The following is a 24,195-nucleotide window of genomic DNA, read 5'->3' as shown; positions in this document are numbered from 1 at the left end:
GCACCTTGGCTAGTGGAACACGAGTGGGACGTTGCTCCAGCAGCTTCCTGGAGCAACAACAACCATTTATATACTGCTTTTCAACAAAAGTTTCCAAAGTGGTTACATAGAGAAATAATCAATAAATAAGATGGAATCCTGTCCCCAAAGGGCTCACAATCTAAAAAGAAACATAAGATAGAAACCAGCAACAGTCACTGGAGGAAGTACTGTGCTGGGGCTGGATAGGGCCAGTTACTCTCCCCCTGCTAAATAAAGAGAATCACCATGGTAAAAGGTGCCTCTTTGCCCAGTTAGCAGGATGCCCTGTGCGAGCCCTGGAGAGACCCCTGAGCCCGGGAGGCTGCTTGCAACCTCCCATCAGGGGTCTTCTCATGTGTTGCCGTGGCATGGAGTCCAGGCTAAGGGGAGGGGTATTTAAGCGGGTTACCCGCTTTGGGGAAACCAGGCTCGCCTATGAGCCCGGTGGTTCCCACGGTCCGTAGAAAGCGGGTTAAGCTCCCTTAGCCCGCTTTCCACTGATCATGAGAATCGCCTCGTAGTCTCCCATCCAAATGCAAACCAAGGTAGACCCTGCTCAGCAAAGGAGACAATTCATGCCTGCAACCACAAGACCAGCTCTCCTCTCCTAAAACCATTTCATCCTCTCCTAGACGAAAGTTTGGGGCAGTGTACAAATGTGATTAATAAATAAATAAACACTAAAGAAATAAATAACGACCATTTCATTCTACTGCACATAGACCAGGCCTCAGCTTGGGCATCTTATACACAGTACTCACCCTAGGGGTTCATTCTGCTTGCCTCTTCCTCTGACCTGGCCTATATGGAACATTCTCCTCCTCTTCCTCTGCCAAGGCTATCAAATCTCTAAGACAAGCCCTGGACAGGTCATGACACCCTCACGCAATCGACACAGGGAGCTACTGACTATGTCCTCCTCCACTCAAATTGATTGCCCTTTGCCTTCATTAAAGCAAGGCTTATTGTCATAAAATATTCAAAATATTTTGAATATTGGCTTAAATGATGTTGGCTCTCACCACATGGCTTAAATGATGCAAATATGTGCTTAAATCAAATATAACAAGATCGGTGTTACCTATTTGGAGAGAGTGCCAAGCACCACCTGAAGAAAATCCCTTGATAAGAAAAGGGGGAAAAGTGAACGAGAAGGGATTACTAAGCTAATGCCAAGGGATGAAGGAAGGTCACAGAAGCCCAAGATGACAGAGGATTAAGGAGAAAGGATCTTTCATGCATTTCACCCAAGCATTAATGGAAATCTGGCTCCTTCTTAGAATTAAAATGTCAGAGTAACATCAACATGTTAATGCTCAGTCCGCAACTAAAACCCCTTTCACCTTCCTTCTGTGAACAAACAGAATAGCACCAATCAAACACGGCTGCCAAGTAACACTGATAGGACTATACAGCTCATTCTTCTCACACTGATCGTCTCATCTAGTGTAATTAAGGCACTTCATCTGGTGTCTTAAGATGAAGTAGACCTTGGAAGCAGAGCAGAGTTCAGGAGCCTTGTAGGTAAAAGTGCGAATATCAAAAGACCTCCCAATGGATCAGATCAAAAAGGTCCATCTGAGGTGCCCAGTTTTGGCCCTCTAGCCCAGTTTTAGCCCTCTAGCAGGACAGGGGATGATGGGAGTTGGAGTCCAATAACAACTTTAAGGACCAAGGTTGGGCACCCCAACTTTGGACTAGATGCTGGACAGCAGCCAACGAGACGCCTTCAAGAATAAATAAATTGAATAAATAATTGAATAATTAAATAAGAAGCCCATAAGCAGGGTATGAAGGCAACAGCCTATCTCTACTGTTACACTCCCCCAGGAACTGGTATTCAGGGGTACGCTGCCTCTGAACATGAAGGCTCCACATAACTGCCGTGACTAATAGCCATTGGACCAGGAAGTGCCCAGTTTCAAGTCTCATCCCAACCACAGACTCCCTAGGTGGCCTTAAGTAACTCTCCTCTCCAGCTCAGCACTCCATCTGTAATATGAAGCCAATACTAATGGCCATAATTATAGGGCCTTATGGTGAACAAGTGAGGCTTACTCCCAAAGAAGCATGCCTAGGATTGCAGCCTGAAGACAGCAGTGACTTAGGGAGAAGAGGCATCACATTTGTTTGGGGCTGGCATCCACTCTACGTGGCCCAGTGACTGAGCAGAGACAGGGCCTATTTTCTGGCCACTGTGCTTGGCTCAACGACAACAACAAGAAATATTTATATACCGCTTTTCAACAAAAGCCTCCAAAACTGGTTTCCATAGAGAAATAATAAAGAAATAAGATGGATCCCTGTCCCTTAAGTGTTCACAATCTAAAACGGAACATAAGATAGACACCAGCAACAGCCACTGGAGGGATGCTGTGCTGGGGGTGGATAGAGCCAGCTGATCTCCCCCTACTAAATAAAAAGAATCACCACGTTAAAAAGGTGCCTCTTTGCCCAGGCAGCAGGGATTAGGGTTAGGTAAATCCTATAAAATGGTGGTTCCATTGACGCAGGGAAAGGTTCCACAAATAATTGCTTTCATTACTATTGTTAATTAATCTTAATGAAATAATGCACTGAAAATAGACCAGGGTTTCTTGCATACCAAGTCATAGTTGGTTCTGTCCCACCTGAGTATTTGAATTGTGCATCCATGGTCTGTTGCCTCCCTGAGCCAAATGGGACATACTTCCGAGTAAGGTAAAGGTAAAGTTTGCTGTTGAGTCGGTGTTGACTCCTGGCGCCCACAGAGCCCTGTGGTTGTCTTTGGTAGAATCCAGGAAGGGTTGATCATTGCCTTCTCCAGTGCAGTATGACAGGATGCCTTTCAGCATCTTCCTGTATCACTGCTGCCCGATATAGTACCAGCAGGGATTCGAACTAGCAACCTTCTGCTAGTTAGTCAAGCATTTCCCCACTTCCATTAGGAGGCTTTTTCTGAGTAAACATGCATGGAATGACATTGCAAGGCAGTTTCCAGAGAGGACAGAGGATGGCGTCCCTCTCAAAGACAGAACTGACTGAAAGAGTGACTCTCTGCCTTTGGGGGTGTGCTCCGCCTGTGCCTGCCTGATGCTGCTGCCACTTTCCCAGCCTACTCCATCCATTGCTGCTGATCAAGCAGCAACAACTGGCTTACGACCCATTTGACCCACGAGTATACCCCTTAGGTTCTGGCAACTCCCGCTTGACTCCTGGCAACCACAGAGCCCTGTGCTTGTCTTTGGTAGAATACAGGAGAGGTTTACCGATAACACACACCAAGCTCTTAAAGCACTTGAGATTTGCTATGCACATGCTGATCATCATTAGTTTGGTACCTGATGTCTAGAGAAAATTGTTTTTGGTCTGGCATAAGCAGCTATCGAAATTAGGAATGTACGGCGCAAGCAATTTGGCTGTACATACAGAATATGAATTTGCAGTCCCAGCTGAGTCATTAAGGGGGGAAGGGGGTTCTCTCTCCTATACACCAGGAATGACCCATTGGTGAGTTACGTGCCAAGCCTCATCCCTGAAGCTATTTTAGCTGATTTCGGATGGACCTGCTAGGTTTCAATCAAGATATGGTCCATTTCCCAAACAGCGTCACTCTCAAGAAAAATAAAATTGTTTTCAGAAGTTGTAAGAGGGAATGAGAAACACTGCACACTGTGATTCAGAAACACATGCATGTAATTGATATCAAGTTCTCCATTGCCAGTTTGTTTGTTTGAATATTGTTTTGTGCTTTTCCACTGATGTAGCAATTTCGTTTGCTGGCACCAAAGTAGCTGGCTCAGAGCCATAGGATGGACTAGTAGTTCTAAAAGCAGCTATTTTGAAAAAAATCAACCCTTTCCTCCCCCCCGCCATGATGTGCTGTTCTTTATCCGTTAGAGCTACTGCAGATGACAAGGACTGGCAGAAAACATTAAAGAAAACTGATTTGCTCTGGAGAAAAACAAGATTGGAGATTGCAGAGACTTCAAGCAGCTAAAACACGCCTTGGAAAAGACTGTGGGGAAATAGAAATGGCGAGATGGAAGCCACCACTGGAAAGAGATCTTCCTGACAACGTTGAAGTCGTCATGCAGAACCCTTTGGGGACTGAGAATAAGAAGCAAGACATCAGGATATGCAGCTCCCAAGTTTTATTAAATAAAAATTAGAGCACATTCCAAGACAATTGGGCAAACTCCCCATTGAACAGCCCCCAACACTTTGAAACCATTCATCTTAAGAAGATTTCTGCGCAGCTGAACAGGCAGCTGATGGGTGTTTTTCTCTGAAGTGTTCAGAATTTTTATTCTATGCTCCAGCAAATTGAGCAGAGGCAACTTTTAAAGTGGCAGCTCCCATATTTAGCAGGGGAAGGACAACTGTCTCTATTCAGCTCATCAGAGCATCTCTCAGTGGCTGTTCCTGGCGTCTCCCAGGTGTATCCTGTTAGACCACCTGAGGGTCTGCAGCTGTTGTTGGGACTATAAATCCCATCACCCCCCAGCCACCATTCATTTTTTATTGTGGCTGGGGGTGATGGGAGTTGTAGTCCAAACACAGAAGGTGATCCTCAGGTGGGCCACCCCATTGGTTCCCTTTGGGGCCAGGGAACCATCTATCTATCTATCTCTAGCTAGCTAGCTATCTTCTCTCCCCCCCCCCCAAGGCGTACCCATCGCTTACCCTATGTGTGGCAGCTCTTGCGAGAGTTCACGAGCAAGCTGCCAGCAGGGGGAATGGAAAGTACCAGCACCGCAAACAGGCTTGCAGGTGAGAGAAGAAAGAAAATGGCGGCGGGGGGGAGAAAACGGTGGGGGTGGCAGGGGGGGAAGTAGCAGTGGCAGGTGAGGGAGAAAACGGTGGCAGTGGCAAGCGGGGAAAGAAAGCGGCGGTGGTGGACAGGCAAAGAATGAATGGGGGGCTGAGAACAGAGGGGAAACCGAGAGGGAGGGGGCAAAGGAGGGGGAGCACTAGAGTCTCAGATGCTCTGTGCCTAGCCCAGCTAGGTTTTTTGGTTCCTTTTGCTATGTAATTATTTTAAAGTCCTTTTAAAAAAATAAAAAATAAATGCAAAGCATTGAGATAGACAGAGAGACTCTTCCTCCCTGGCACCTTGAACACTGAAACATCAGCATCCCAACTGCCAGGGAACCACAGAAAATGGAGTTTTCTAGATGGCCAAGTTCGAAGTCCTAAGGCCCCTTGGAAACTCCATGTCCCAGGGTGCCTGACGTCCATATAAAGGACTCAAGTGTACTGAAAAACTAGGAGGTCATTCACAGGTCACCGCGCAGCTCCCAAGGGTTCTCAACCGCAGGCAAAACCAGGCCAGGCTTCCCTAACCCGGTTTTGCCTATGCATGAGAACAGCTTCTATCACGGCAGTGTTCAAAGTGCCAGAGAGGAACGAACGGAAACTGTTAAAAGAAGCAAGATTTCTCGGTCACCAACAGATGGTAAAGAAAGAGAGAGTAGGGCAGAATCCAGGAGTTCACAGGAGAAGGTTTGGGAATGGCATTCAGTTCATACCTGTATGCCAGGGATGAGAGGAGAGCTGGTCTTGTGGTAGCAAGCATGACTTGTCCCCTTAGCCCACTTTTGGGCGATCGTGGGAACAGCCTCAGCATATGGCAGCTTCCTATGTAATGTAATTTTAGTTACAGTCATTGACCAAACAGAGAGTAAAAACTAATAAACATTAAAATATTACATTACAGCTTCCTATGTTCCTAACAGGACCTAAATTTTAGAATCAGGCTCAAGAAAAATACACACTATTTTCCAATAGTGACATATATGTACATTAAATAATTACATATTCTTCCCAGTGTTTCCCTGTATCCATTTCCCTCCAATTCATCGTCTTCTTTGTGCCTCTTTTAGATTGTGACCTTTTTTAGGACAGGAACCTGTCTTCTCCATCTGTATAAAGTGCTACACATACAGATGGTGCTATAAACATAACCAAGCCTAATTTCAAGTCAAACTGAGCAGAGCCTGCCTATGGCTAACTGGTGCAATTATTGGAATGGTGTCCCGTCTCAATACTACTTCAAAGTAAAACAGCGTTTAAATCACACAGGGCAGGTTAGATGTTCCAACTTCACATGCAATCAAGCAGCGATGTGTTAGTATGCTAGGAGTAATGGATATGCATGCTCATACTTCTAATTATGTGAATCAGCAGAGCCAGTGAACAGTGCTGACTGAACCAGCCCTTCGAGCTAGCCATTTCAAAAGGGATTGGTGCCTTCCTTTCATCAATACCTTCCTTTCATCAATATTCTCAGGACAAATCCCTCACTCACCATTTTGTACTCTGAGTACAAAATATCAAGAGTTCAAATATACATACCTTACTCCAAATAGCACATTTGCATTTGAACTGGGGCCCCACAAGTCTGAACTAGGAGTGTACACGGAACCGGTCCGGGGCCATGTAAGAGGCCTCCGGACCAGTTCGGAATTTGGCCGGTCCGGCGGGTGGGGGAGTGTGGCTTTAAGGGCGGGGGGTAGTACTTACCTCTCCCGCTGCTTTTCCCCCTCCGGCGCTCAACTTATGAGCAAAGTTTTTGGGGCGGCAGAGTTCCTCCCTGCCGCCCCTGCCCCCATCGTTGTCTTGAAGAAGGAGAAGTTGGCGCCACGCATGTGCCCATCCCGGCACGTGTGCGCTGCATATGTCACACACAAGTGTGATGTATGTGGCATGCGGTGACGGCCGCACGCGCACTGCAACACACACGTGCATGGCGCCAACTTCTCCTTATTCCAGACAACAATGGGGGCAGGGGCGGCAGAGAGGAACTCTGCCACCTCAAAAACTTTACTAATAAGTTGAGCGCCAGAGGGGGGAAAGCGGCGGGAGGGTAAGTACTACCCCCCGCCCTTAAAGCCACACTCCCCCCAGTGCCGGACTGTGCCTCCGTGGTTCCGCGCACACCCCTAGTCTGAGCAAGAGCAGGTGGTGGGAAGAGAGATTTTTGAGTTCAGGTTTGGCAAAATGGGCACAACAACCGAAGGCATAGTGAAACATCTTTAGTGAAACGTACTGAAACGTTCAGTCAACATTTTAGAGAAATTTGCATCTAGAAAACAACACCAATCTTCAAACCAGTTCATAATTTTCTGATTTTAAAGATTCTGTTCTTAAGACTTACCATGCCAGCCGCTAAGCAGCTAAGCTGGGGAGGAGGAGAGAGAAAGGCTTATAGAAAGCACTTCTGGCCACCGCCTCAGCCTGGGATACCAGGGAAAGTTGTGGATCCAGAAGCACCCTCAGACTGTGTACCTGTTCCTTCTGGGGAAGTGTGACCTCATCCTGAACAGGCAGATCAAAATCATCTCCCAAGTTCCGACTCCAAACAATAAGTACTTCCATCTTATCTGGATTCAGTCTCAGTTTGTTTTCCCTCATCCAGCCCACTACTGCCTCCATGCCATCTCTTGATGATGTTGACATGAAGAAACAAATTTGGGTGTCATCAGCATACTAACAGCATCCTGCACCAAACTCCTGATTATCTCTCCCAGTGGTTTCATGTAAATGTTAAAAAGCATTGGAGACAGTACGGAGCCCTTGGGAACACCATACAAAAGTTCACATTCAGAAGGACGACAGTTTCCAAGTGACACCATCTGTCTCCAAGTCATACCAAGTGACATTATCCTGATAAGAAAAGATCTCCCCGTCACATTCACAACCAGAGTGACATGTGAAACCACCACACAGAAGCAGCAGCTACACACTAAGTGATGTTAGGACCAGTCCTGAGGTCACCTTGTTAACCACACCGCTGTAAACAGTATGTCAGAATGGGAAGGATACATAGCAGGAGATCATCAGGGTTTACTAGCACTACACACCTAAAGCAACTTAATAGTCATTCACTGGGAAATGTTGACAATTCTCAGCACCCTGAGCAAACTACAATTCCCACAATTACTTGAGCCAGGGCAGTCATGCATAACAGTTAAACTGGTATAAAACGGATATAATCTTGCAGTGTAGGCATACCGTAGTTCCCCTAAAACAGAGCTTCCCAACCTGTAGCACTCCAGATGATGCTGAACTACACCTCCCGCCATCCCCAGCTACAACATATTGTGGCTGGGAGAATGATTCAGCAACATCTGGAGTGCCACAGGTTGGGAACCCCTGCCCTAGAATAACCAACATTTGATTCTGCTGGAGATTCACCCAAATCCATGCATCTACTCTTTGGGTTGTGTTTATGTAGGAAGAGGATAATAACAGTAAAACTGGGGTTCTCAAATGTGGATCCCCTTTAGTTGCTGGACTACGGCTCCCATCATTCACCCATTGTCAATGGGGATGATGGGAGTTGTAGTTCATAGAGCCAGCGTGGTGTAGTGGTTAGAGTGCTAGACTCGGACCGGGGAGACCTGAGTTCAAATCCCCATTCAGCCATGATACTAGCTGCATGACTCTGGGCCAGTCACTCCTCTCTCAGCCTAACCTACTTCACAGGGTTGTTGTGAGGAGAAACTCAAGTATGTAGTACACCGCTCTGGGCTCCTTGGAGGAAGAGCAGGATATAAATGTAATAATAATAATAATAATAATAATAATAATAATAAACTATTCAATACCAATGAAACAAAGCAGGCCTATAAGAAAGAACAAGTCAAGAACTGAGCAGAAAAATGGAAAAATAAGCCACTGCATGGTCAATATTTGCACAGTATCACTGGAAAATCAGACATCACCAAGACCTGGCAATAGCTTAAGAATGGCAACCTGAAGAAAGAAACAGAGGGTTTAATACTGGCTGCACAAGAACAGGCACTAAGAACAAATGCAATAAGAGCCAAAGTCGAAAAATCCACCACAAACAGCAAGTGCCGCCTTTGTAAAGAAGCAGATGAAACAGTGGACCACCTAATCAGCTGTTGTAAAAAGATCACACAGACTGACTACAAACAAAGGCATGACAAGGTAGCAGGGATGATACACTGGAACATCTGCAAAAAATACCAGCTACCTGTAGCCAAAAATTGGTGGGACCATCAAATTGAAAAAGTTGAAGAAAATGAAGATGTAAAAATATTATGGGACTTCTGACTACAAACAGACAAACATCTGCCACACAATACACCAGATATAACTGTAGTTGAGAAGAAAGAAAAACAAGTCAAAATAATCAACATCGCAATACCAGGGGATAGCAGAATAGAAGAAAAAGAAATAGGAAAAAATCATCAAATACAAAGATCTACAAATTGAAATTGAAAGGCTGTGGCAGAAAAAGACCAAAATAATCCCAGTGGTAATTGGTGCCCTAGGTGCAATTCCAAAACAACTTGAAGAGCAAGCACCTCAACACCATAGGGGCCACAGAAATCACCATAAGTCAATTACAAAAAGCAACTTTACTGGGAACAGCCTATATTTTGAGACGATATCTATAACAACAGCAACAACATTGACAATAAAATTCAGCCATCCCAGGTCCTTGGGAAGGACTCAATGTCTGGATAAAACAAACCAGTCAATAACACCTGTCTGACTGTGTAAATAAATAACAACAACAACAACATCTGGCAACCCACATTTGAGAACACCTGCAATAAGAAGTTGGTTAGCTGCCTATTTGTGAGTTTCAGGAAGGAGTTGTTACATTTTCAATGTTTGTACTTTCAAAACAGGTCAAACATTTATGACATCTGTATAAAGAGGCAGTCTGTCCCACTGATTTCTACTGAAAATAGTTTCCAATAAAACAGGCCTTATACTGGATTCTCAACACATTAAGAAGTCGCTCCTGTGTCTCTTTCAACTCCAGCACAGGAGCTGAACTACAACAGGAGGAGCTTTTCCCCATCACTGCACTGTCATGTCAGAAAAAGAGATCAATGGAGAAGCGGCTTCAGTGGGCTGGTGCATTTACTATCAGCCACACCAGGTCCACCTCCTCTGCCTTCTGCTCCCCTCACTCTGGACAGATATTCCTGGAAACTGGACTACATCGTTAGTGCCAGAAACCAAAAGAGTCTTCTGTATACACATACAGACCCCCAATTTCCAACTCATCCATTTATTGTTCTTATATTATTCCAGCCTTCTGGCAAGAAACTCAGGCAGTATGCCAGGGTCTTCTTCCCCTTTTACCTCACAAGAACTGTGTGAGGGAGAGCAGGTTGGGAGATGGTTCAAATGGAGTGCCATTTGAACCTAGATCTCATCACTCCTGGGCCAACAGTGCTCTAACCACCACACCGTGCTAGTTCTCAACCACTTAGATTTGTGATGCTTTTTACATTGTTGAATGCTGTTCTCAGGAGCCAAGATTGGTTGAAAAGAGAAGTATACGCACATAACTGGGTAAACAGCAGAGGTGCAACTAGGTAATTTTGGAGCCTAAAGGCCTTTGGAGCCCTGCTCGCTGCAGGTTAAGCATCATTAAGTACTCTCTCTCTCTCTCTCTCTCTCTCTCTCTCTCTCTCTCTGACACACGAAGTATTTTTAACACGTGTGTTCCTGAGGGCACAAACTGCAAGTGAACTCACAAAAATGTAATAACAGGTATGTTTATACAAATGTGCATTAAGCAGCGGCATTTCAACATGCAACTCAGCATATGTGGGATGGGAACATTTCTTTCCCCATTCTCCACTCTGTCTCTAAAAGCAGAGTCACACTCAGACGACCAGTGCAAGACACAGGTATGCTCAGCCGCCCAGCACAATGCAGGTCAGTGGCACGGTGCAGTGACCACACCACCCAGGACAGACTAAAGAGGCTTGGGGGGCACCCAGGGGGATGTAGAGGCCCAGAAGTCCAGGGGAAAGGGTGCCTCTGGTAAAGAAGCACCTCTCTCGTATTTAGCCAGAGGAGAGCCATTGTCCCTCTTCAGCCTCAGCACAGGATCTCTCCAGAGGCTGTTGCTGGTGTTTCCCCTTGAGATTTGAGTAAGACGTCTGTAAAGGTACGTTTTAATGTCTTTTTTCCCTTCCTCTGGGGCTGGCATTCCCAACCATTCTCAAATTCTTTTTGCCATGCAAACCCTTGGGTGGACTTTTTTTGTTTGTTTGGGTTTGAAAAGCAGTGTATAAATATTATGAAACCAATGCAATAATCATACATAATTCTCAAATTTGGGTCCCAAATGTTGGACTACAGCTCCCATCCGCCTCAGCCACAAAGGATGGAGCCACTGTGGTTGGGAATGATGGGAGCCCTGGTCCGTCAACATCTGGGGACTCCAATTTGAGAAGCTCTGTGACTGAGCCTGGAGATGATGGGCATCACAGTCAGCCAGGAACACTTGTGGACCCTTGTAAAGCAATGAATGAAAGAAGCTGCCCCTCTTGAACAGCTGCCTGCCATGCAGCTGGGAGCGAGGCAGGAGTCCTGCCAAGCAATCCTACACGCGAAAGCAGCCCCCTTCCCCTTCCCCTCCGGCCCGCTCCCCTACCTGCTCGCTCCTGGACTCGGCAGATGATCTCCCACCTGGCCACCGCCTCCCTGTCGAGGCTCCTGGCTAAGGTGACCTCGCCGGTGTCCCTGTCCAGCCGCACGGGGGCGTCGTCGGGCGGAGGCGAGACCAGCTCGAAGCGGGCGGAGGCGAAGCGGGCCGCGGGTCCCAGCGAGGCCAGGAGGGTCCCCGGGCGGGCGTCCTCGGGCAGCGCCAGTGCGAGCGGCGGCTCGGGCCGGAGGAGGGCGCGCGCGCTGCGCCCGCGGCGGCGGCGGCGGCGGCTGCTGCTGCTGCTATTACTACGGCCGAGGGGCAGCTCGACGGGCTCGGGCAGGACCTCGAGGTCGAGCGGGGCGCTGAGGAGCGCGGGCTGGCCGCGGTCGCGGGCGAAGAGGCGCAGCGGGATGGGCGCGCGGACGTTGAGGAGCGAGCGCACCAGCACCACGCGCCCACTGCGGGGCACCACGAAGAAGTGGGCGCTGCCCGGGCGCGCGAAGTAGCGCAGCTCGGCGTTGGCGCCGGCGTCCGAGTCCTGCGCCAGCGCCTGCCACACTTGCGCCCGCAGCGCCAGGGTCTCCGCCACGCGGAGCCGCGTCACCGCCGGGCCGCTGCCGGGCCGGGGCACGAAGCGGGGCGCGTTGTCGTTGGCGTCCAGCACGGCGACGGCGACGGTGGCCAGCTCGGAGGGCGCGCTCCGGCCCGAAGGCGAGCAGCGCTTGCAGCAGAGGGCCAGGCGCAGGGCGTAGAGGGCGCGCGCCTCGCGGTCCAGGGGCCGCGTGGTGCGCAGCCACACCTGGCCCGAGCGCGCGTGCAGGGCCACCTGGAAGTGCGCGTGCCCCTCGCCCAGCAGCTGCAGGTGCCAGCGCCGCCCTTGCACCTTGGCGCACCACGGCTCCGGCCCCAGGCGGGTCAGCGGGATGCTCAGGCCGGCCACCCGGCTGCCCGCCGGCCAGTTCTCGGGGACGTGGCCCCGGAAGGCAGGCTTGCGCTTCGGTGCCGCGCCACCGCCGCCGCCAGCCAGAGCCCAGCCCAGCAGCAGGAGCCACAGGTGGGAGCGCAGCGGCGAGGTCATGGCGCGCCCCGGGCAACCTCCTGCAGTCCTGCTCGACGCCCCCGACAGCTGCTGCCTGCCCGTGCTACTGCCGAGGCATGCTGCTGCTTTGGCCGCTGCGGAGTGCAGGGAAGGCGGAGCCAAGGCGCGCGGATGGAGACCCGGTTGGGTGGGCGGATTAAAGGGCCGGGAGCCGGGGGATTTGGACGGCCAATCCCGGGCCGCGGCCGCGGGGGCTGGGCTGGGGCTGCTCCATCGCTCCCCCGCCCCGCCGTGATTCCACACAGTCAGACACGTCGTCGAAGCGGCTCGTTCGCTTGCCCTTCCGCGCTGCGATTTGGGGCCGGCGGGGGACATGCGGGGGGTGGGGGTGGCTGGCCTTCCCTGCCTCCCCCTCCCCGCGAGCCGGTGAGCTGAGCCCGAGCAGGCAGGGCAAGCCTAGGAAGTCAGCCCCGGGGTGTCCGAGGGTTCTCAGGCCAGCGGGGCGGCAACAGAAAGGACAGCGTGGGCGAGCGAGCTGTGTCCCACTGGCTAGATTTCCGCGGGGCGGGCGGCGCCGCTTGCCACCCCTCTCCGGAACCCAGCGGAGATTCGAACCGGCAGCCTCTGGCTTGCTAGTCCACTCATTTCGCCGCTGTGCCATTTGAAGGTCCCAACTCAACTCACCATTAACAGGCTCCATCAAATACCGAGAACACAACCCAAAACCTTCGCCTTGGAATCCAAACCGACGAGGGCGCCGTCCAAGGGGGCTGCGTTCCAGTGGCGCCACCCGGAGAGGACAATGAATTTCTGAAACAGCAATGCAGGTCTGGGGAGGGAACTCCTTGTCTGAGAGGGTGCCCCCCCCCCGCACACGCACACACCAGCTGCCCTTGCCGGTTTAGCCTGGTGTAGCAGCGCAGTGTAGTGGTAGAGTCAACCTGAGACGGTAGGGTGGACTGTACCACTTCAGGCTGCAAGTAGGAGATGAGATCTTTGAATGCTTCCCTCTGGGAAACAAAACACACAACTCCCTGCAGGTAGGAAACCTCACTGCAGGTGTGTCCAGGCTAGCAGCTTTTTTTCCCCCGAGGGTGCTTTTCTTTTCCCCCCATAGTGGGAAGGAGAGGTGCTCCTCCCTAGAAGTGGAGAGTTGGTCTTGTGGTAGCAAGCATGAATTGTCCCCTTTGCTAAGCAGGGTCTGCTGTGGTTTGCATTGGAATGGGAGACTACATGTGTGAGCACAGTAAGATACTTCCCCTTAGGCAATGGGACCAGAGGCGCTCTTACCCCTGGACTTTGGGACTGAGGTCCAGGGCCTCCTCAGCCACTGGGAGCCCCCAAATCCTCTTTAGCCTGTCCCAGATGGTGTGGTCGCCCGGTGGAGCGTGATGATGATTTGCAGGGGCCTCCAAAGGCCCTTAGGTCCAGACTCCAACATTATCTAGGTGCACCTCTGAATGGGGCCACTCTGGGAAGAGCAGAAGGTCCCAGATTCCCTCCCTGTCATCTTCTCCAAAATAAGGCTGAAAGAGACTCCTGCCTGCAACCTTGGAGAAGCTGCTGCCAGTCTGTGTAGGCTGTGTAGACGGTAGCTAGATCGACCAATGGTCTGCCTCGGTATAAGGCAGCTTCCTATGTTCCTATGTTCAACTTTTTTAATGTGGAGAAAGTTGGGTTTTTTTAAGGATTTCTCATCCTCTTGCTGACTGAAGTGATACACTCCACTCACCTACTACAGTTTTGTGTGGTATAGACCAGGATTACATCACACTTTCAATGGGGGAGGGTCCTTGGGTTGGGCGATACCAGCCCCCCCATCTTCCTTGCCCCCTATCTTTTCTGAGATGCATGGAACGTTAAATCTGACCTCCCTCCTACAGTTGGCTGTTTTGGGCCATGGGCCAGCCACTTGGCCAGCGAATGGCGGCAGCAGCAGAGGTGGCCGGAGGCGTGCCTGAGGTGAAGTGCAGAAGACTGCCTTCCTCGTGCCCGGGTGGGGCCAGCCCCCCTTCAAAGCTAGTCCTTGCAGACTTTGAATGTGCCGGGTGGGGGTGGGGAGCACATGGCGCCTCGCTAACAAGCAGCGTGTCAGCTGCCTTCCTCCCTCGGTTTATATATTTGATCCTGAGATGGCAAGTCTAGGTAACAGAAGGGGAGAGCTGGACAGCTAACTGCCGGGGGCTGCTTTTTGAGGCATTTGGGATCCTTTTGAGGATTCCGGGTGATCCTGGGGGGAGGGGCCCATTTTCCAAGCAAAATTGATTGATTGATTAAGTGCCGTCAAGTGCCGTGGACTCTTAGCGACCACATAGATAGATTCTCTCCAGGATGATGATCTGTCTTCCACTTGGCCTTGAAGGTCTCTCCGTGGTGCCTTCATTGCTGTCGTAATCCAGTCCATCCACCTTGCTGCTGGTCGTCCTTGCCTTCTCTTTCCTTCAAATTTTCCCAGCATTATGGACTTCTCAAGGGAGCTGAATCTTCGCATAATATGTCTGAATTATTATAGTTTGAGCCTGATCATTTGTGTCTCGAATGAAAATTCTGGATTGATTTGTTCTATGATCCATTTGTTTGTTTTCCTGGCTGTCCATGGTCTCCACAAAAGTCTTCTCCAGCACCAAGCAAGATAGCATCAGCTAAATCTCAAACTGTGGAAGAACTTGCTTGACAGAGGGAAGGTTGCCAGCACTCCAGAGGTGCACCTAGGTAATTTTGGAGCCTGGACCTAAAGGTCCCCTACACCAGAGCTGCTCAACTTCGGCCCTCCTGCAGATGTTGGCCTACAACTCCCATAATGCCTGGCTATTGGCCAATGTGGCTGGGGATAATGGGAGTTGTAGTCAGAAAACAGCTGGGGGGGGGAGTTGAGTAGGCCTGCCCTAAACACACACCCTGTGACACATGAAGTATTTTTAACATGTGGGTTCTCTCTCTCACTCACAAAAATGTAAGAATATTTTGAAAAGGTATGAGCATGAGCAAATATGCATGAGCAGAAACATTTCAACACTCAACTTAACATAGTCCCACCCCACATATTTCTTTCCCACTCCCCCCTCTGTCTCTAAAGCAGAGGTCACAGCATGGCACCGCAACCACTCTGCGGGGACTAGCAGAGACGTGTAGTCTCACATCCAAATGCAAACCAAGGCAGACCCTGCTTAGCGAAGGAGACAATTCATGCTTGCTGACAGCATGGCCAGTGGGATGAAGGAGGGCAGCATGGAGGTCCATGACATGACACCTGTTGAGGGGGCAGTGCTTGCTGCCCCCCTTATGCCCCTCCTCACACCTGTGTCTGAGGTGATCCCTCACCCTGCCTCATGGAAGGGCCGCCCCATGCCACAGCAGCGATAGCAGAACAGACTGCTGAATATTTCATCGAAATATCCATTCTGGCTAAGTGAGGATAAAGTGGTGTTTCCCCCTTGCCTCCTTCAGACTTCATTGTGCAAGTAATTTGTTGCTTAAATGTGCTGTAAATGAACCCCAAGGGCAGTCCTTAGAGAACATTAAAAACGTAGTTGACACCCAACTGCTAGGTGCTTCCCCATTACCAAAGAAAGATCAGCATCCTGAAGTTGACTTGGAGTTGAATCCAATTTTAATTTTACTTGGAGTTGAATCCTTTCACTCCGGTAAAATTAGCATATTTTTCTCATAATTACTCTACTCAGAGTTGGAGGGATTATAAACAAAAAGGAACATTTTACCACATGTGGTGGTCTTGTGAAAAGGTGGTATGTTTTTGGCAAAGAATATTTGGAGAAATAAGAATTCTAATGAGACAAAATGTGGAGTAACCCTCATTCTCCAGAATTAGGGTTATTACATATATTCGAAGGAAATAATGCCGAGTTAAAAGAATAAGGAACTTGTAATCTTTTTAATTTTGGCAGCAAAAACAATATTGTCCAACAATGGAAATATTTGGACCAGGTAACAAGTGAGAAGTGGTATAATAAGGTGTGGTCAACTGTGATGCTAGAAAAGATCACCAATAAGATTAGATTAATGAAGGCTGTGAGAGTAGAATCACAGTTCTACCGTATTTGGACAGATTATATTTATCATATTAATAGTACTAGATTTGATTCCGGATTCTCTTGTGTTATATGGAAAATATGATTGTTGAATGCACTGTGTTACTATGTGATATTGTTTATGTTATGATGTGAATACAGTTCTAATAAAATGCACCTGCTTTACAGAATATCTGATCCCCTTTCCTTTCTTGCTTTCAAAGCACAGTTCAGATATTGCAACCTTAAATAACAACAAGTTTATTTACGGTCAAAGATCAGCTACAGAACTATACAGTTCTACAGAGAGAGAGAGAGAGAGAGAGACTGAGAGATTCAAAAGCAACTGTTTCATGACTGAGTCATTTGTTGTAACTTCATTGCTGCCATACAAAACGTAGCTACCAAGGTTATAAATTGGTTTGAATCAGAGAGAAGAAACGTGGTATAAAGCCCATTTGAGTTGCCCAGCTATTTCAGCAATAGGGGAGTAATATGACTCATGTGAGCATCCTTGTTAAAAGGGCAGTATAATAAAAGAAGAAGCAAGATAGAAAAAGTATTGACACTTTTGAACTTTGCTGCTGGCGAAGACTTTTGAGGCTACCATGGACAGCCAGGAAAACAAACAAATGGATCATAGAACAAATCAATCCAGAATTTTCACTCGAGGAACAAATAACCAGGTGCAAACTTTCATACTTGGGACACCTTATCCGAAAACCCAGCTCCCTTGAGAAGTCCATAATGCTGGGGAAATTTGAAGGAAAGAGAAGGGGACGACCAGCAACAAGGTGGATAGACTCGATTATGACAGCAATGAAGGCACCACTGAGAGGCCTTAAAGGCCAAGTGGAAGACAGATCATCTTGGAGAGAATTTGCCCCCTGCTAACTGGGCAAAGAGGCACCTTTTACCGTGGTGTTTCTCTTTATTTAGCAGGGGGAGAGTAACTGGCCCTATCCACCCCCATCACAGTACCTCCAGTGACTGTTGCTAGTGTCTATCTTGTGTTTCTTTTTAGAATGTAGGCTTTTGGGGACAGGGATCCATCTTATTTATTTCTTATTTCTCTGTGTAAACCGCCCTGAGCCATTTTTGGAAGGGCGGTATAGAAATTGAATTAATAATAATAATAATAATAATAATAATAATAATAATAATAATAAATCTATCTGTGTGGTCGCTAAGTGTCAACAGCGACTTGACAGCACTCAATCAATCAATCAATAATAAAAACTGCATCATTTCATTCTCCCCCAACCCACACGGGCAGATTCGGTCAGCAAATGGACAGCATTGCTACCCTGCAGCAACGCAGAAGGAAGAACCAACACTCTAATAGGAATAGGCTTCAAAAATGCGTCCAGTCCAACTAAAGCCTATCCCTGTCTTTTCCTTGCTCTGCCATCTGGAGGCCACTGCTGTCCTTACAGCTCAAAAGCCGAACTACCCAGACATCTTCTAAATACGGGCTTGCCATTTAGAGTCAGTGGGGGGGAATCCTTGTGGTGCATCAGCTCACTTGTTGCTCTTTGCTACTCCCTATCCAAGTAGCAGCCAGCCAGGTGTTGCTGGAGGCAGGGAGGGTGAGCAAACAGATGGACAGCATGGCAATGCAGAGAGCAGGAGAGCCGGAAGGGATCTTTCTGCAGGTGAGTGTAGCTGTCACAGCAACCATTAGCTGGAGGATCCTCGCCACATGGAACCTCGTTCACTAAGCCCCTGTGTGAATTAACGCTATGGAGCATGAAAGGACTGGGATTTTGAAGGGTGAATGAGTGTGACCATTCAGGGGTGGGCATCATGTGTGTTTCATCCCTGTGGAAATGCATCATTCATGGACCATTCACCAATCTGCACTCTTGTGGAACTGCCTGTTGCAAAGTGTCTCTTGCCACATGCAGACTTACAGCATGAGCACAGGAACTGTCTTGTGACCAACCATCTTTCCTAACGGGCAAGAGCCCAGGAATTATGTTAACGTGTCACTTACGCTTCTCATTCCAAAATTGTTTGTTTTGTTTCACTGTGAATTTTGGCTTCTACATCTTGTCTTTTGTTTTAATTTTGGAAGATCAGAAAACTTCCAAGGTGCTTTCATAAATTGTTTGCTGCCATAGCGCATTTCACTGAAACAGACTAATACTCAATGAAGTTTATTAGGCCTTTATTTTCTTGTCTGAAGATATTTTGTTTGTTTGTTGTACCCATTAAAATCCTGTCATTCTTTTTTTTCCTCCCTCAGATGTAGGCCCCTATTTTTTATTTTTATTTTGGTTTTGTTTTGTTTTCAGTCTGGCCGTCAGCTTTTAAATTGTCTGTCAAGTACAGCTATTAATAAATCACAAAAAGAATTTGATATAAAATATTACTGAAGTGCTCCTTTAATAGCGTTCGCCGCTTGTAACATGGATGCAGTTTCATCTGATTCCCTTAACTGCCAAAAGAAAGAAAAAAGTTTTTCTCTAACATCAAAGCACATATTCCAGAAGGGAGACACGTACCAGTCAAAATCCTCTGCAGTTTTTCAGTCCTTTCCCATCTCTGTTCCCCCCCTCCCCTCCAAAGTCACCTTTAAGTTGAGATGCTGAACTTTACATTGCTAATTCGTTTGAGAGAGCTCTGGGCCATCTTGCTTTTGCTTGCAGTATTTGGATTGATGGCAGTCGATATTCTTCTATATATTCCTTTCCTGCAACCTAGTATGGGGAAAATATTTGACGAGTTTATCTTATTTATTATAAATATGGGTAGCCTTTCCATACAGTGATGTCCAAGGCAGCTAAAATGGCACAAACCCTTTGGCTGTCCAACTGGCAGCTAAAATGGGGCCATGGTTCAGTGATAAGAGCATCTTATTTGCAGGCAGAAGGGCTGGGAGAGACTCCTGCCTGGAACTATGGAGAGCTGCTGCCAGTCAGTGTAGACGATACTGTGCTTAGGGATGTCCACGGACCAGTCTGGAGGACATTCTAAAGGGCCTCCGGACCAGTCCGGACATGAGGTTGGTTCAGCGGTTCGGCGCCGGGGCGAATAGACCTTTAAGGGAGGAGGAGGGTGTACTTACCTCTCCCGCCACTTTCCCCCCACTGGAGCACCTGTTTTTTAAAGCATAGGAGAGGAGAGCTGGTCTTGTGGTAGCAAGCAGGACTTGTCCCCATAGCTAAGCAGGGTCTGCCCTGGTTGCATTTGAATGGGAGACCACATGTGAGCAGTGGAAGATATTCCCCTCAGGGGATGAAGCCGCTTTGAGAAGAGCATCTTCTCAAGTTCCCTCCCTGGCTTCTCCAAGATAGAGCTGAGAGAGATTCCTGCCTGCAACCTTGGAGAAGCCGCTGCCAGTCCATGAAGACAATACTGAGCTAGATAGACCAATGGTCTGACTCAGTATATGGCAGCTTCTTATGTTCCTATGACTGCGCGTGCACACATAACGCATGCGCATCATGTCTGCGTGTCACGTGCGTACGTTGTGCGTGCACACGTCTGACGTATGCACGCATGCGACGCGCAGACATGACACATACATGCGCAACCTGCACACAGTCAGGCTTTATGAAGCCTTTTGCTGAGGAATGGGGGAAGGGACGGCAGGGAGGTACCCTGCCGCCCCAAATGCTTTAAAAAACAGGTGCGCCAGTGGGGGGAAAGCGGCGGGAGGGGTAAGTACACCCTCCCCCACCCCCTGCCCAGTGCCAGACCATGGAGGTGAGGTTCCCATGCTCACCTCTGAGCTAGGTGGACCAATGGTCTGACTCAGCACAGCCAATATTTACATACTGCTTTTCAACAAAAGTTCCCAAATCATATCTATTACATAGATATGAACACATAAACAAAATGGCTCCCTGTCCCCAAAGGGCTCTCAATCTAAAAAAGAAACATAAGACAGACCCCAGCAACAGCCACTGGAGGGATGCGGTGCTGGGGATGGAGAGGGCCAGTTGCTCTCCCCCTGCTCAATAAAGAGAATATAAGGTATATAAAGCCGCTTCCTATGCTCTTACATAAAATCTCAGCGCTAAAGATGCAGCCATTGCAAAACAATCTCAAACCAAACTCAAAGCGAAAGAAGCAGCAACCACCCCCAGCAGTACGCTCTGAGAAAAGAGCACATGTCAAAATGCCACAGAGATCTTAAAAGCCTGGCAGAATAGACTGTCAGACCATAACCAGAAAGCAGAGCCGGGGGTGGGGGGGGGGAGATTGTGGGGGGCAAGGCAAACATGCAGCAACTTGCCTTCTGCATCAGAAGCATCTTCATCTATAAAGACAGGAAACAGAAGGTAGGGATAAACGGAGAGTTTCCACAATGGAGGGAAGTAAGAAGTGGCGTCCCCCAGGGATCTGTACTGGGACCGGTGCTTTTTAATTTATTCATAAATGATCTAGAAGCAGGGGTAAGCAGCGAAGTGGCCCAGTTTGCAGATGATACCATACTCTTGCAGGTAGTGAAATCCAAAACTGATTGTGAGGAGCTCCAAGAGGATCTCTCCAAACTGGGGGAGTGGGCGACAAAATGGCAAATGCGGTTCAATGTTGGCAAGTGTAAAGTGATGCACATTGGGACGAAAAACCCCAACTTCAAGTATACGCTGATGGGATCTGAGCTGTCGGTGACTGATGATGAGACAGATCTTGGGGCCGTGGTGGATAGCTTGTTGAAAGGGTCGACTCAATGTGCGGTAGCTGTAAAAAAGGCAAATTCCATGCTAGGCATCATTAGGAAGGGGGTTGACAATAAAAATATTATAATGCCCTTATACAAATCTATGGTGCGGCGACATTTGGAGTACTGTGTACAGTTTTGTTCACCGTATCTGAAGAACTAGGAAAATGTGCAGAAGAGGGCAACCAAGATGATCAGGAGCCTGGAGCACCTTCCTTATGAAGCAAGGCTACAACACCTGCGGCTTTTTAGTTTAAAAAAAAGACGACTGCAGGGAGACATGATAGAGGTTTATAAAATCATGCATGGTGTGGAGAAAGTGGAGAGAGAGAAATTCTTCTCCCTCTCCCATAACATTAGAACCAGGGGTCATCCCATGAAATTGATTGCTGGGAAATCTAGGACCAGCAAACAGAACGCATAATCACACACAACACATAATCAACTTGTGGAATTCTCTGCCACGAGATGTGGTAACAGTCAACAACCTGGATGGCTTTAAGAGGGGTTTGGATAACTTCATGGAGGAGAGGTCTATCATCGGCTGGGGGGCCTCCAGCATGGTGGGAGCCTCCAAAGGTCTTTAGATCCAGGCTCCAAAATTACCTAGGTGCACTTCTGGGCATCACGGATGCTAGACAGGAGGTGCTTAGCACACCCAGCTTTTCCTTGACATATTGGAAACCTGCAAAAACATTTTTCTCCCAGAACTCACTCCAAAACAGAAGAATATGTGTGTGTTTCCAGGACAGCAAAAATGTGTTCAGAATACCTCCACCACACTTTAAAAGTTACAGCTGTCTTCATCTTTTACATTTTTTGGCATAGCTGGATTGTGGATCAGGCTGTAAGTATTGCTGCACTGCTAAATCATTCTAGCCTTGTCCTTCTCCCTCCCACTGAGATTGCCAGATGCTTGCTATGACAAAGCCGCAAGGGCCTGTCATGAAAGATTAATTTACGTCCCCCCAAAAAATCATTGAATCTTTGTTCTTCACGAGTGACTTAGCAATTGATAATATTAATACAGCTGTTAATTAACCATTAATCACATTCTTTCCCTGACACAGCATTCGTGGTGTTTTTTTTAAATCAAATTAATTTTTGTTTATACAATTAGCAGAGAACACAAAGGGGGTAACTTCTACCTTTACCAAATAAATAACCGCAGGTGTACAACAGGATGGCGTGTCAAGGCTAAGGAAGGGATGCCACTCACCTGTCCTGGTCATCATGCATGATGCAGTTGTGTTGGATGGCTGCGGGCAAAGTGGCAGAAGATGTTAAAGGGCATTGTTTGATCAAGAACAGCACTTGCTTCTAGCTAGGATCTGCAGTAAAGGGCATTCGGCATAATTTTGCTGGAGGAACAAAGAGGAGGAGAAGTTGGGAATGCTTTTAGGGCAACCGATACGAGCGTGATCTGGTGAGAGAATGGTGGTGCACAGTCTGCTGTTTCTATCATAATTTTCCAGCTCTCCTATTTCCCAAATTGTAGCTGGGTCACTTGGGATAGTGGTGCGAACAAAGCTTCTTGTTAGGACCAGGAGATGCTTTTAGTTCACATCTCCTCTGGAATGGAGGTGGGCATTCACATATGGGCCAAATTTGCCCCGGAGTCCCTGCGAGCTATCGGGGAGCACTGCACGGACAATTCGGGTTTTTCATTGAGCGTTAGAGTGTAGCCCGATTTATATCCGGAATTAAAAAATCCATTTTTTGCACTGGGTATTTGGGGCAACTTTGAACAGAAGCCAGGACCATGAAAACCAGGCAACCAGTCAGAGCTCAGAGATCAAAACCAGTAGCTGAGGGTCAGAAATATACCAGAGATCAAGCCAAGTAAACAGTCAGTACAAAAAACAGACAAACCAGTAGCCAAAAGTACAAACCAGTATCCTCTTATACTCTTCCTGTCTGCAGGGAAGCCATTGACTAGGCCTCACAGGCTGGCAGAGGCGCTCTTACCCCTGGCCTTCCGGACCGAAGTCCGGGGCTTTCACAGCCCCTGGGGGCCTCCACGTCATTTTTAGTCCGTCATTTTTAGTGTGGTTGCCTGCCCCAGCATGATGGTGCTTAATTTGCAGGGGAGGGGAGCCCTCCAAAGGCCTTTAGGTCCAGTCTCCAAAATTACCTAAGTGCACCTCCGCGGGTGGGGTCACCATACATTCTGGAGATGCAAATGCTGCTGCAGTGCAGCACATTACCACAAGGGGCAGTGGTAAACAGAGTCTTTGCCTTGGGGAACTCTTAAAAGCTCTGAGAGTGTCCTGAGATCTTGACTGTGCATGCACACTCCATTATGTATCCATTCTGGAAGAATCACAATAAGGATCTATTTAGGGTTCTCAACCCTGGGTCCCCAGATGTGGTTGGATGACAGCTCCCATCATCCCTAGCCACAATGGCTTGGCAAATGTAACCAGGGATGATGGGAGTTGTAGTCCAACAACATTTGGGGACCCAGGGGTTGAGAAGCCTTGGCTGATTGTGTTTTGTTCAACACTACACAATAATAAACAAAATTTAACAATGTCAAATGTTTTCCTTCACTCCCCGCCATATCCCCCCTTAAGAAAAAATATAAAGACACAGATTATTAAAATAAGTAATAAATAAACAGACAGTAGCAATGATAATGATTAAATAATGAGAAAATAACACAAAAGGAAGATTACAAATGTAACACTGTTCCTACTTAAACTGAAAAACATTTTAAATAACCATTCCATATTTTGTAAAATTTGTGAGTCAAGTTTTGTTTCATAAACGATCCCCCGCCCCCCGCCCCGCAAGAGCTGCAAGCTTTACCGTTTGTTGTACGCACTCTTCTCTGTCTGGAGAGCTAGCACTTTTCCAGTTTAACAGAACTGTGTGTTTTGCAATAAGAAAAGCCTCAAGGAACCCTGACAAGTCCCTATCTTCTTCCTCTGACTCTTTCTCAGAACTTCCAGAAATGCAGGATGCTCAAAAGCATCTCTGCAACCAGTGCTTGAGAAATAGGGCACAGCACCTTTAGGCCCCA

The 24,195-nt window shown here is 48.0% G+C and overlaps 1 protein-coding gene across 1 annotated transcript in view; it reads right to left on the bottom strand.

Annotated features, from left to right (window-relative positions):
- LOC128334480 (neural-cadherin-like) overlaps window positions 1-12,845 on the bottom strand; it is a 121,724-nt gene extending 108,879 nt beyond the window's left edge. The window contains exon 1 of the mRNA XM_053271345.1: window positions 11,438-12,845. Coding sequence (XP_053127320.1) covers window positions 11,438-12,845 — 1,408 coding nt within the window. The remainder of the gene's footprint in view (window positions 1-11,437) is intronic.
- Between the last annotated feature and the right edge of the window lie 11,350 nt (window positions 12,846-24,195).

The sequence above is a fragment of the Hemicordylus capensis genome, chromosome 9 (genome assembly GCF_027244095.1).
Source record: "Hemicordylus capensis ecotype Gifberg chromosome 9, rHemCap1.1.pri, whole genome shotgun sequence".
Classification (NCBI taxonomy): Eukaryota; Metazoa; Chordata; class Lepidosauria; order Squamata; family Cordylidae; genus Hemicordylus; species Hemicordylus capensis.
Note: the sequence above shows the minus strand (reverse complement) of the source record. Positions and strands in the feature narration are given on the sequence as shown.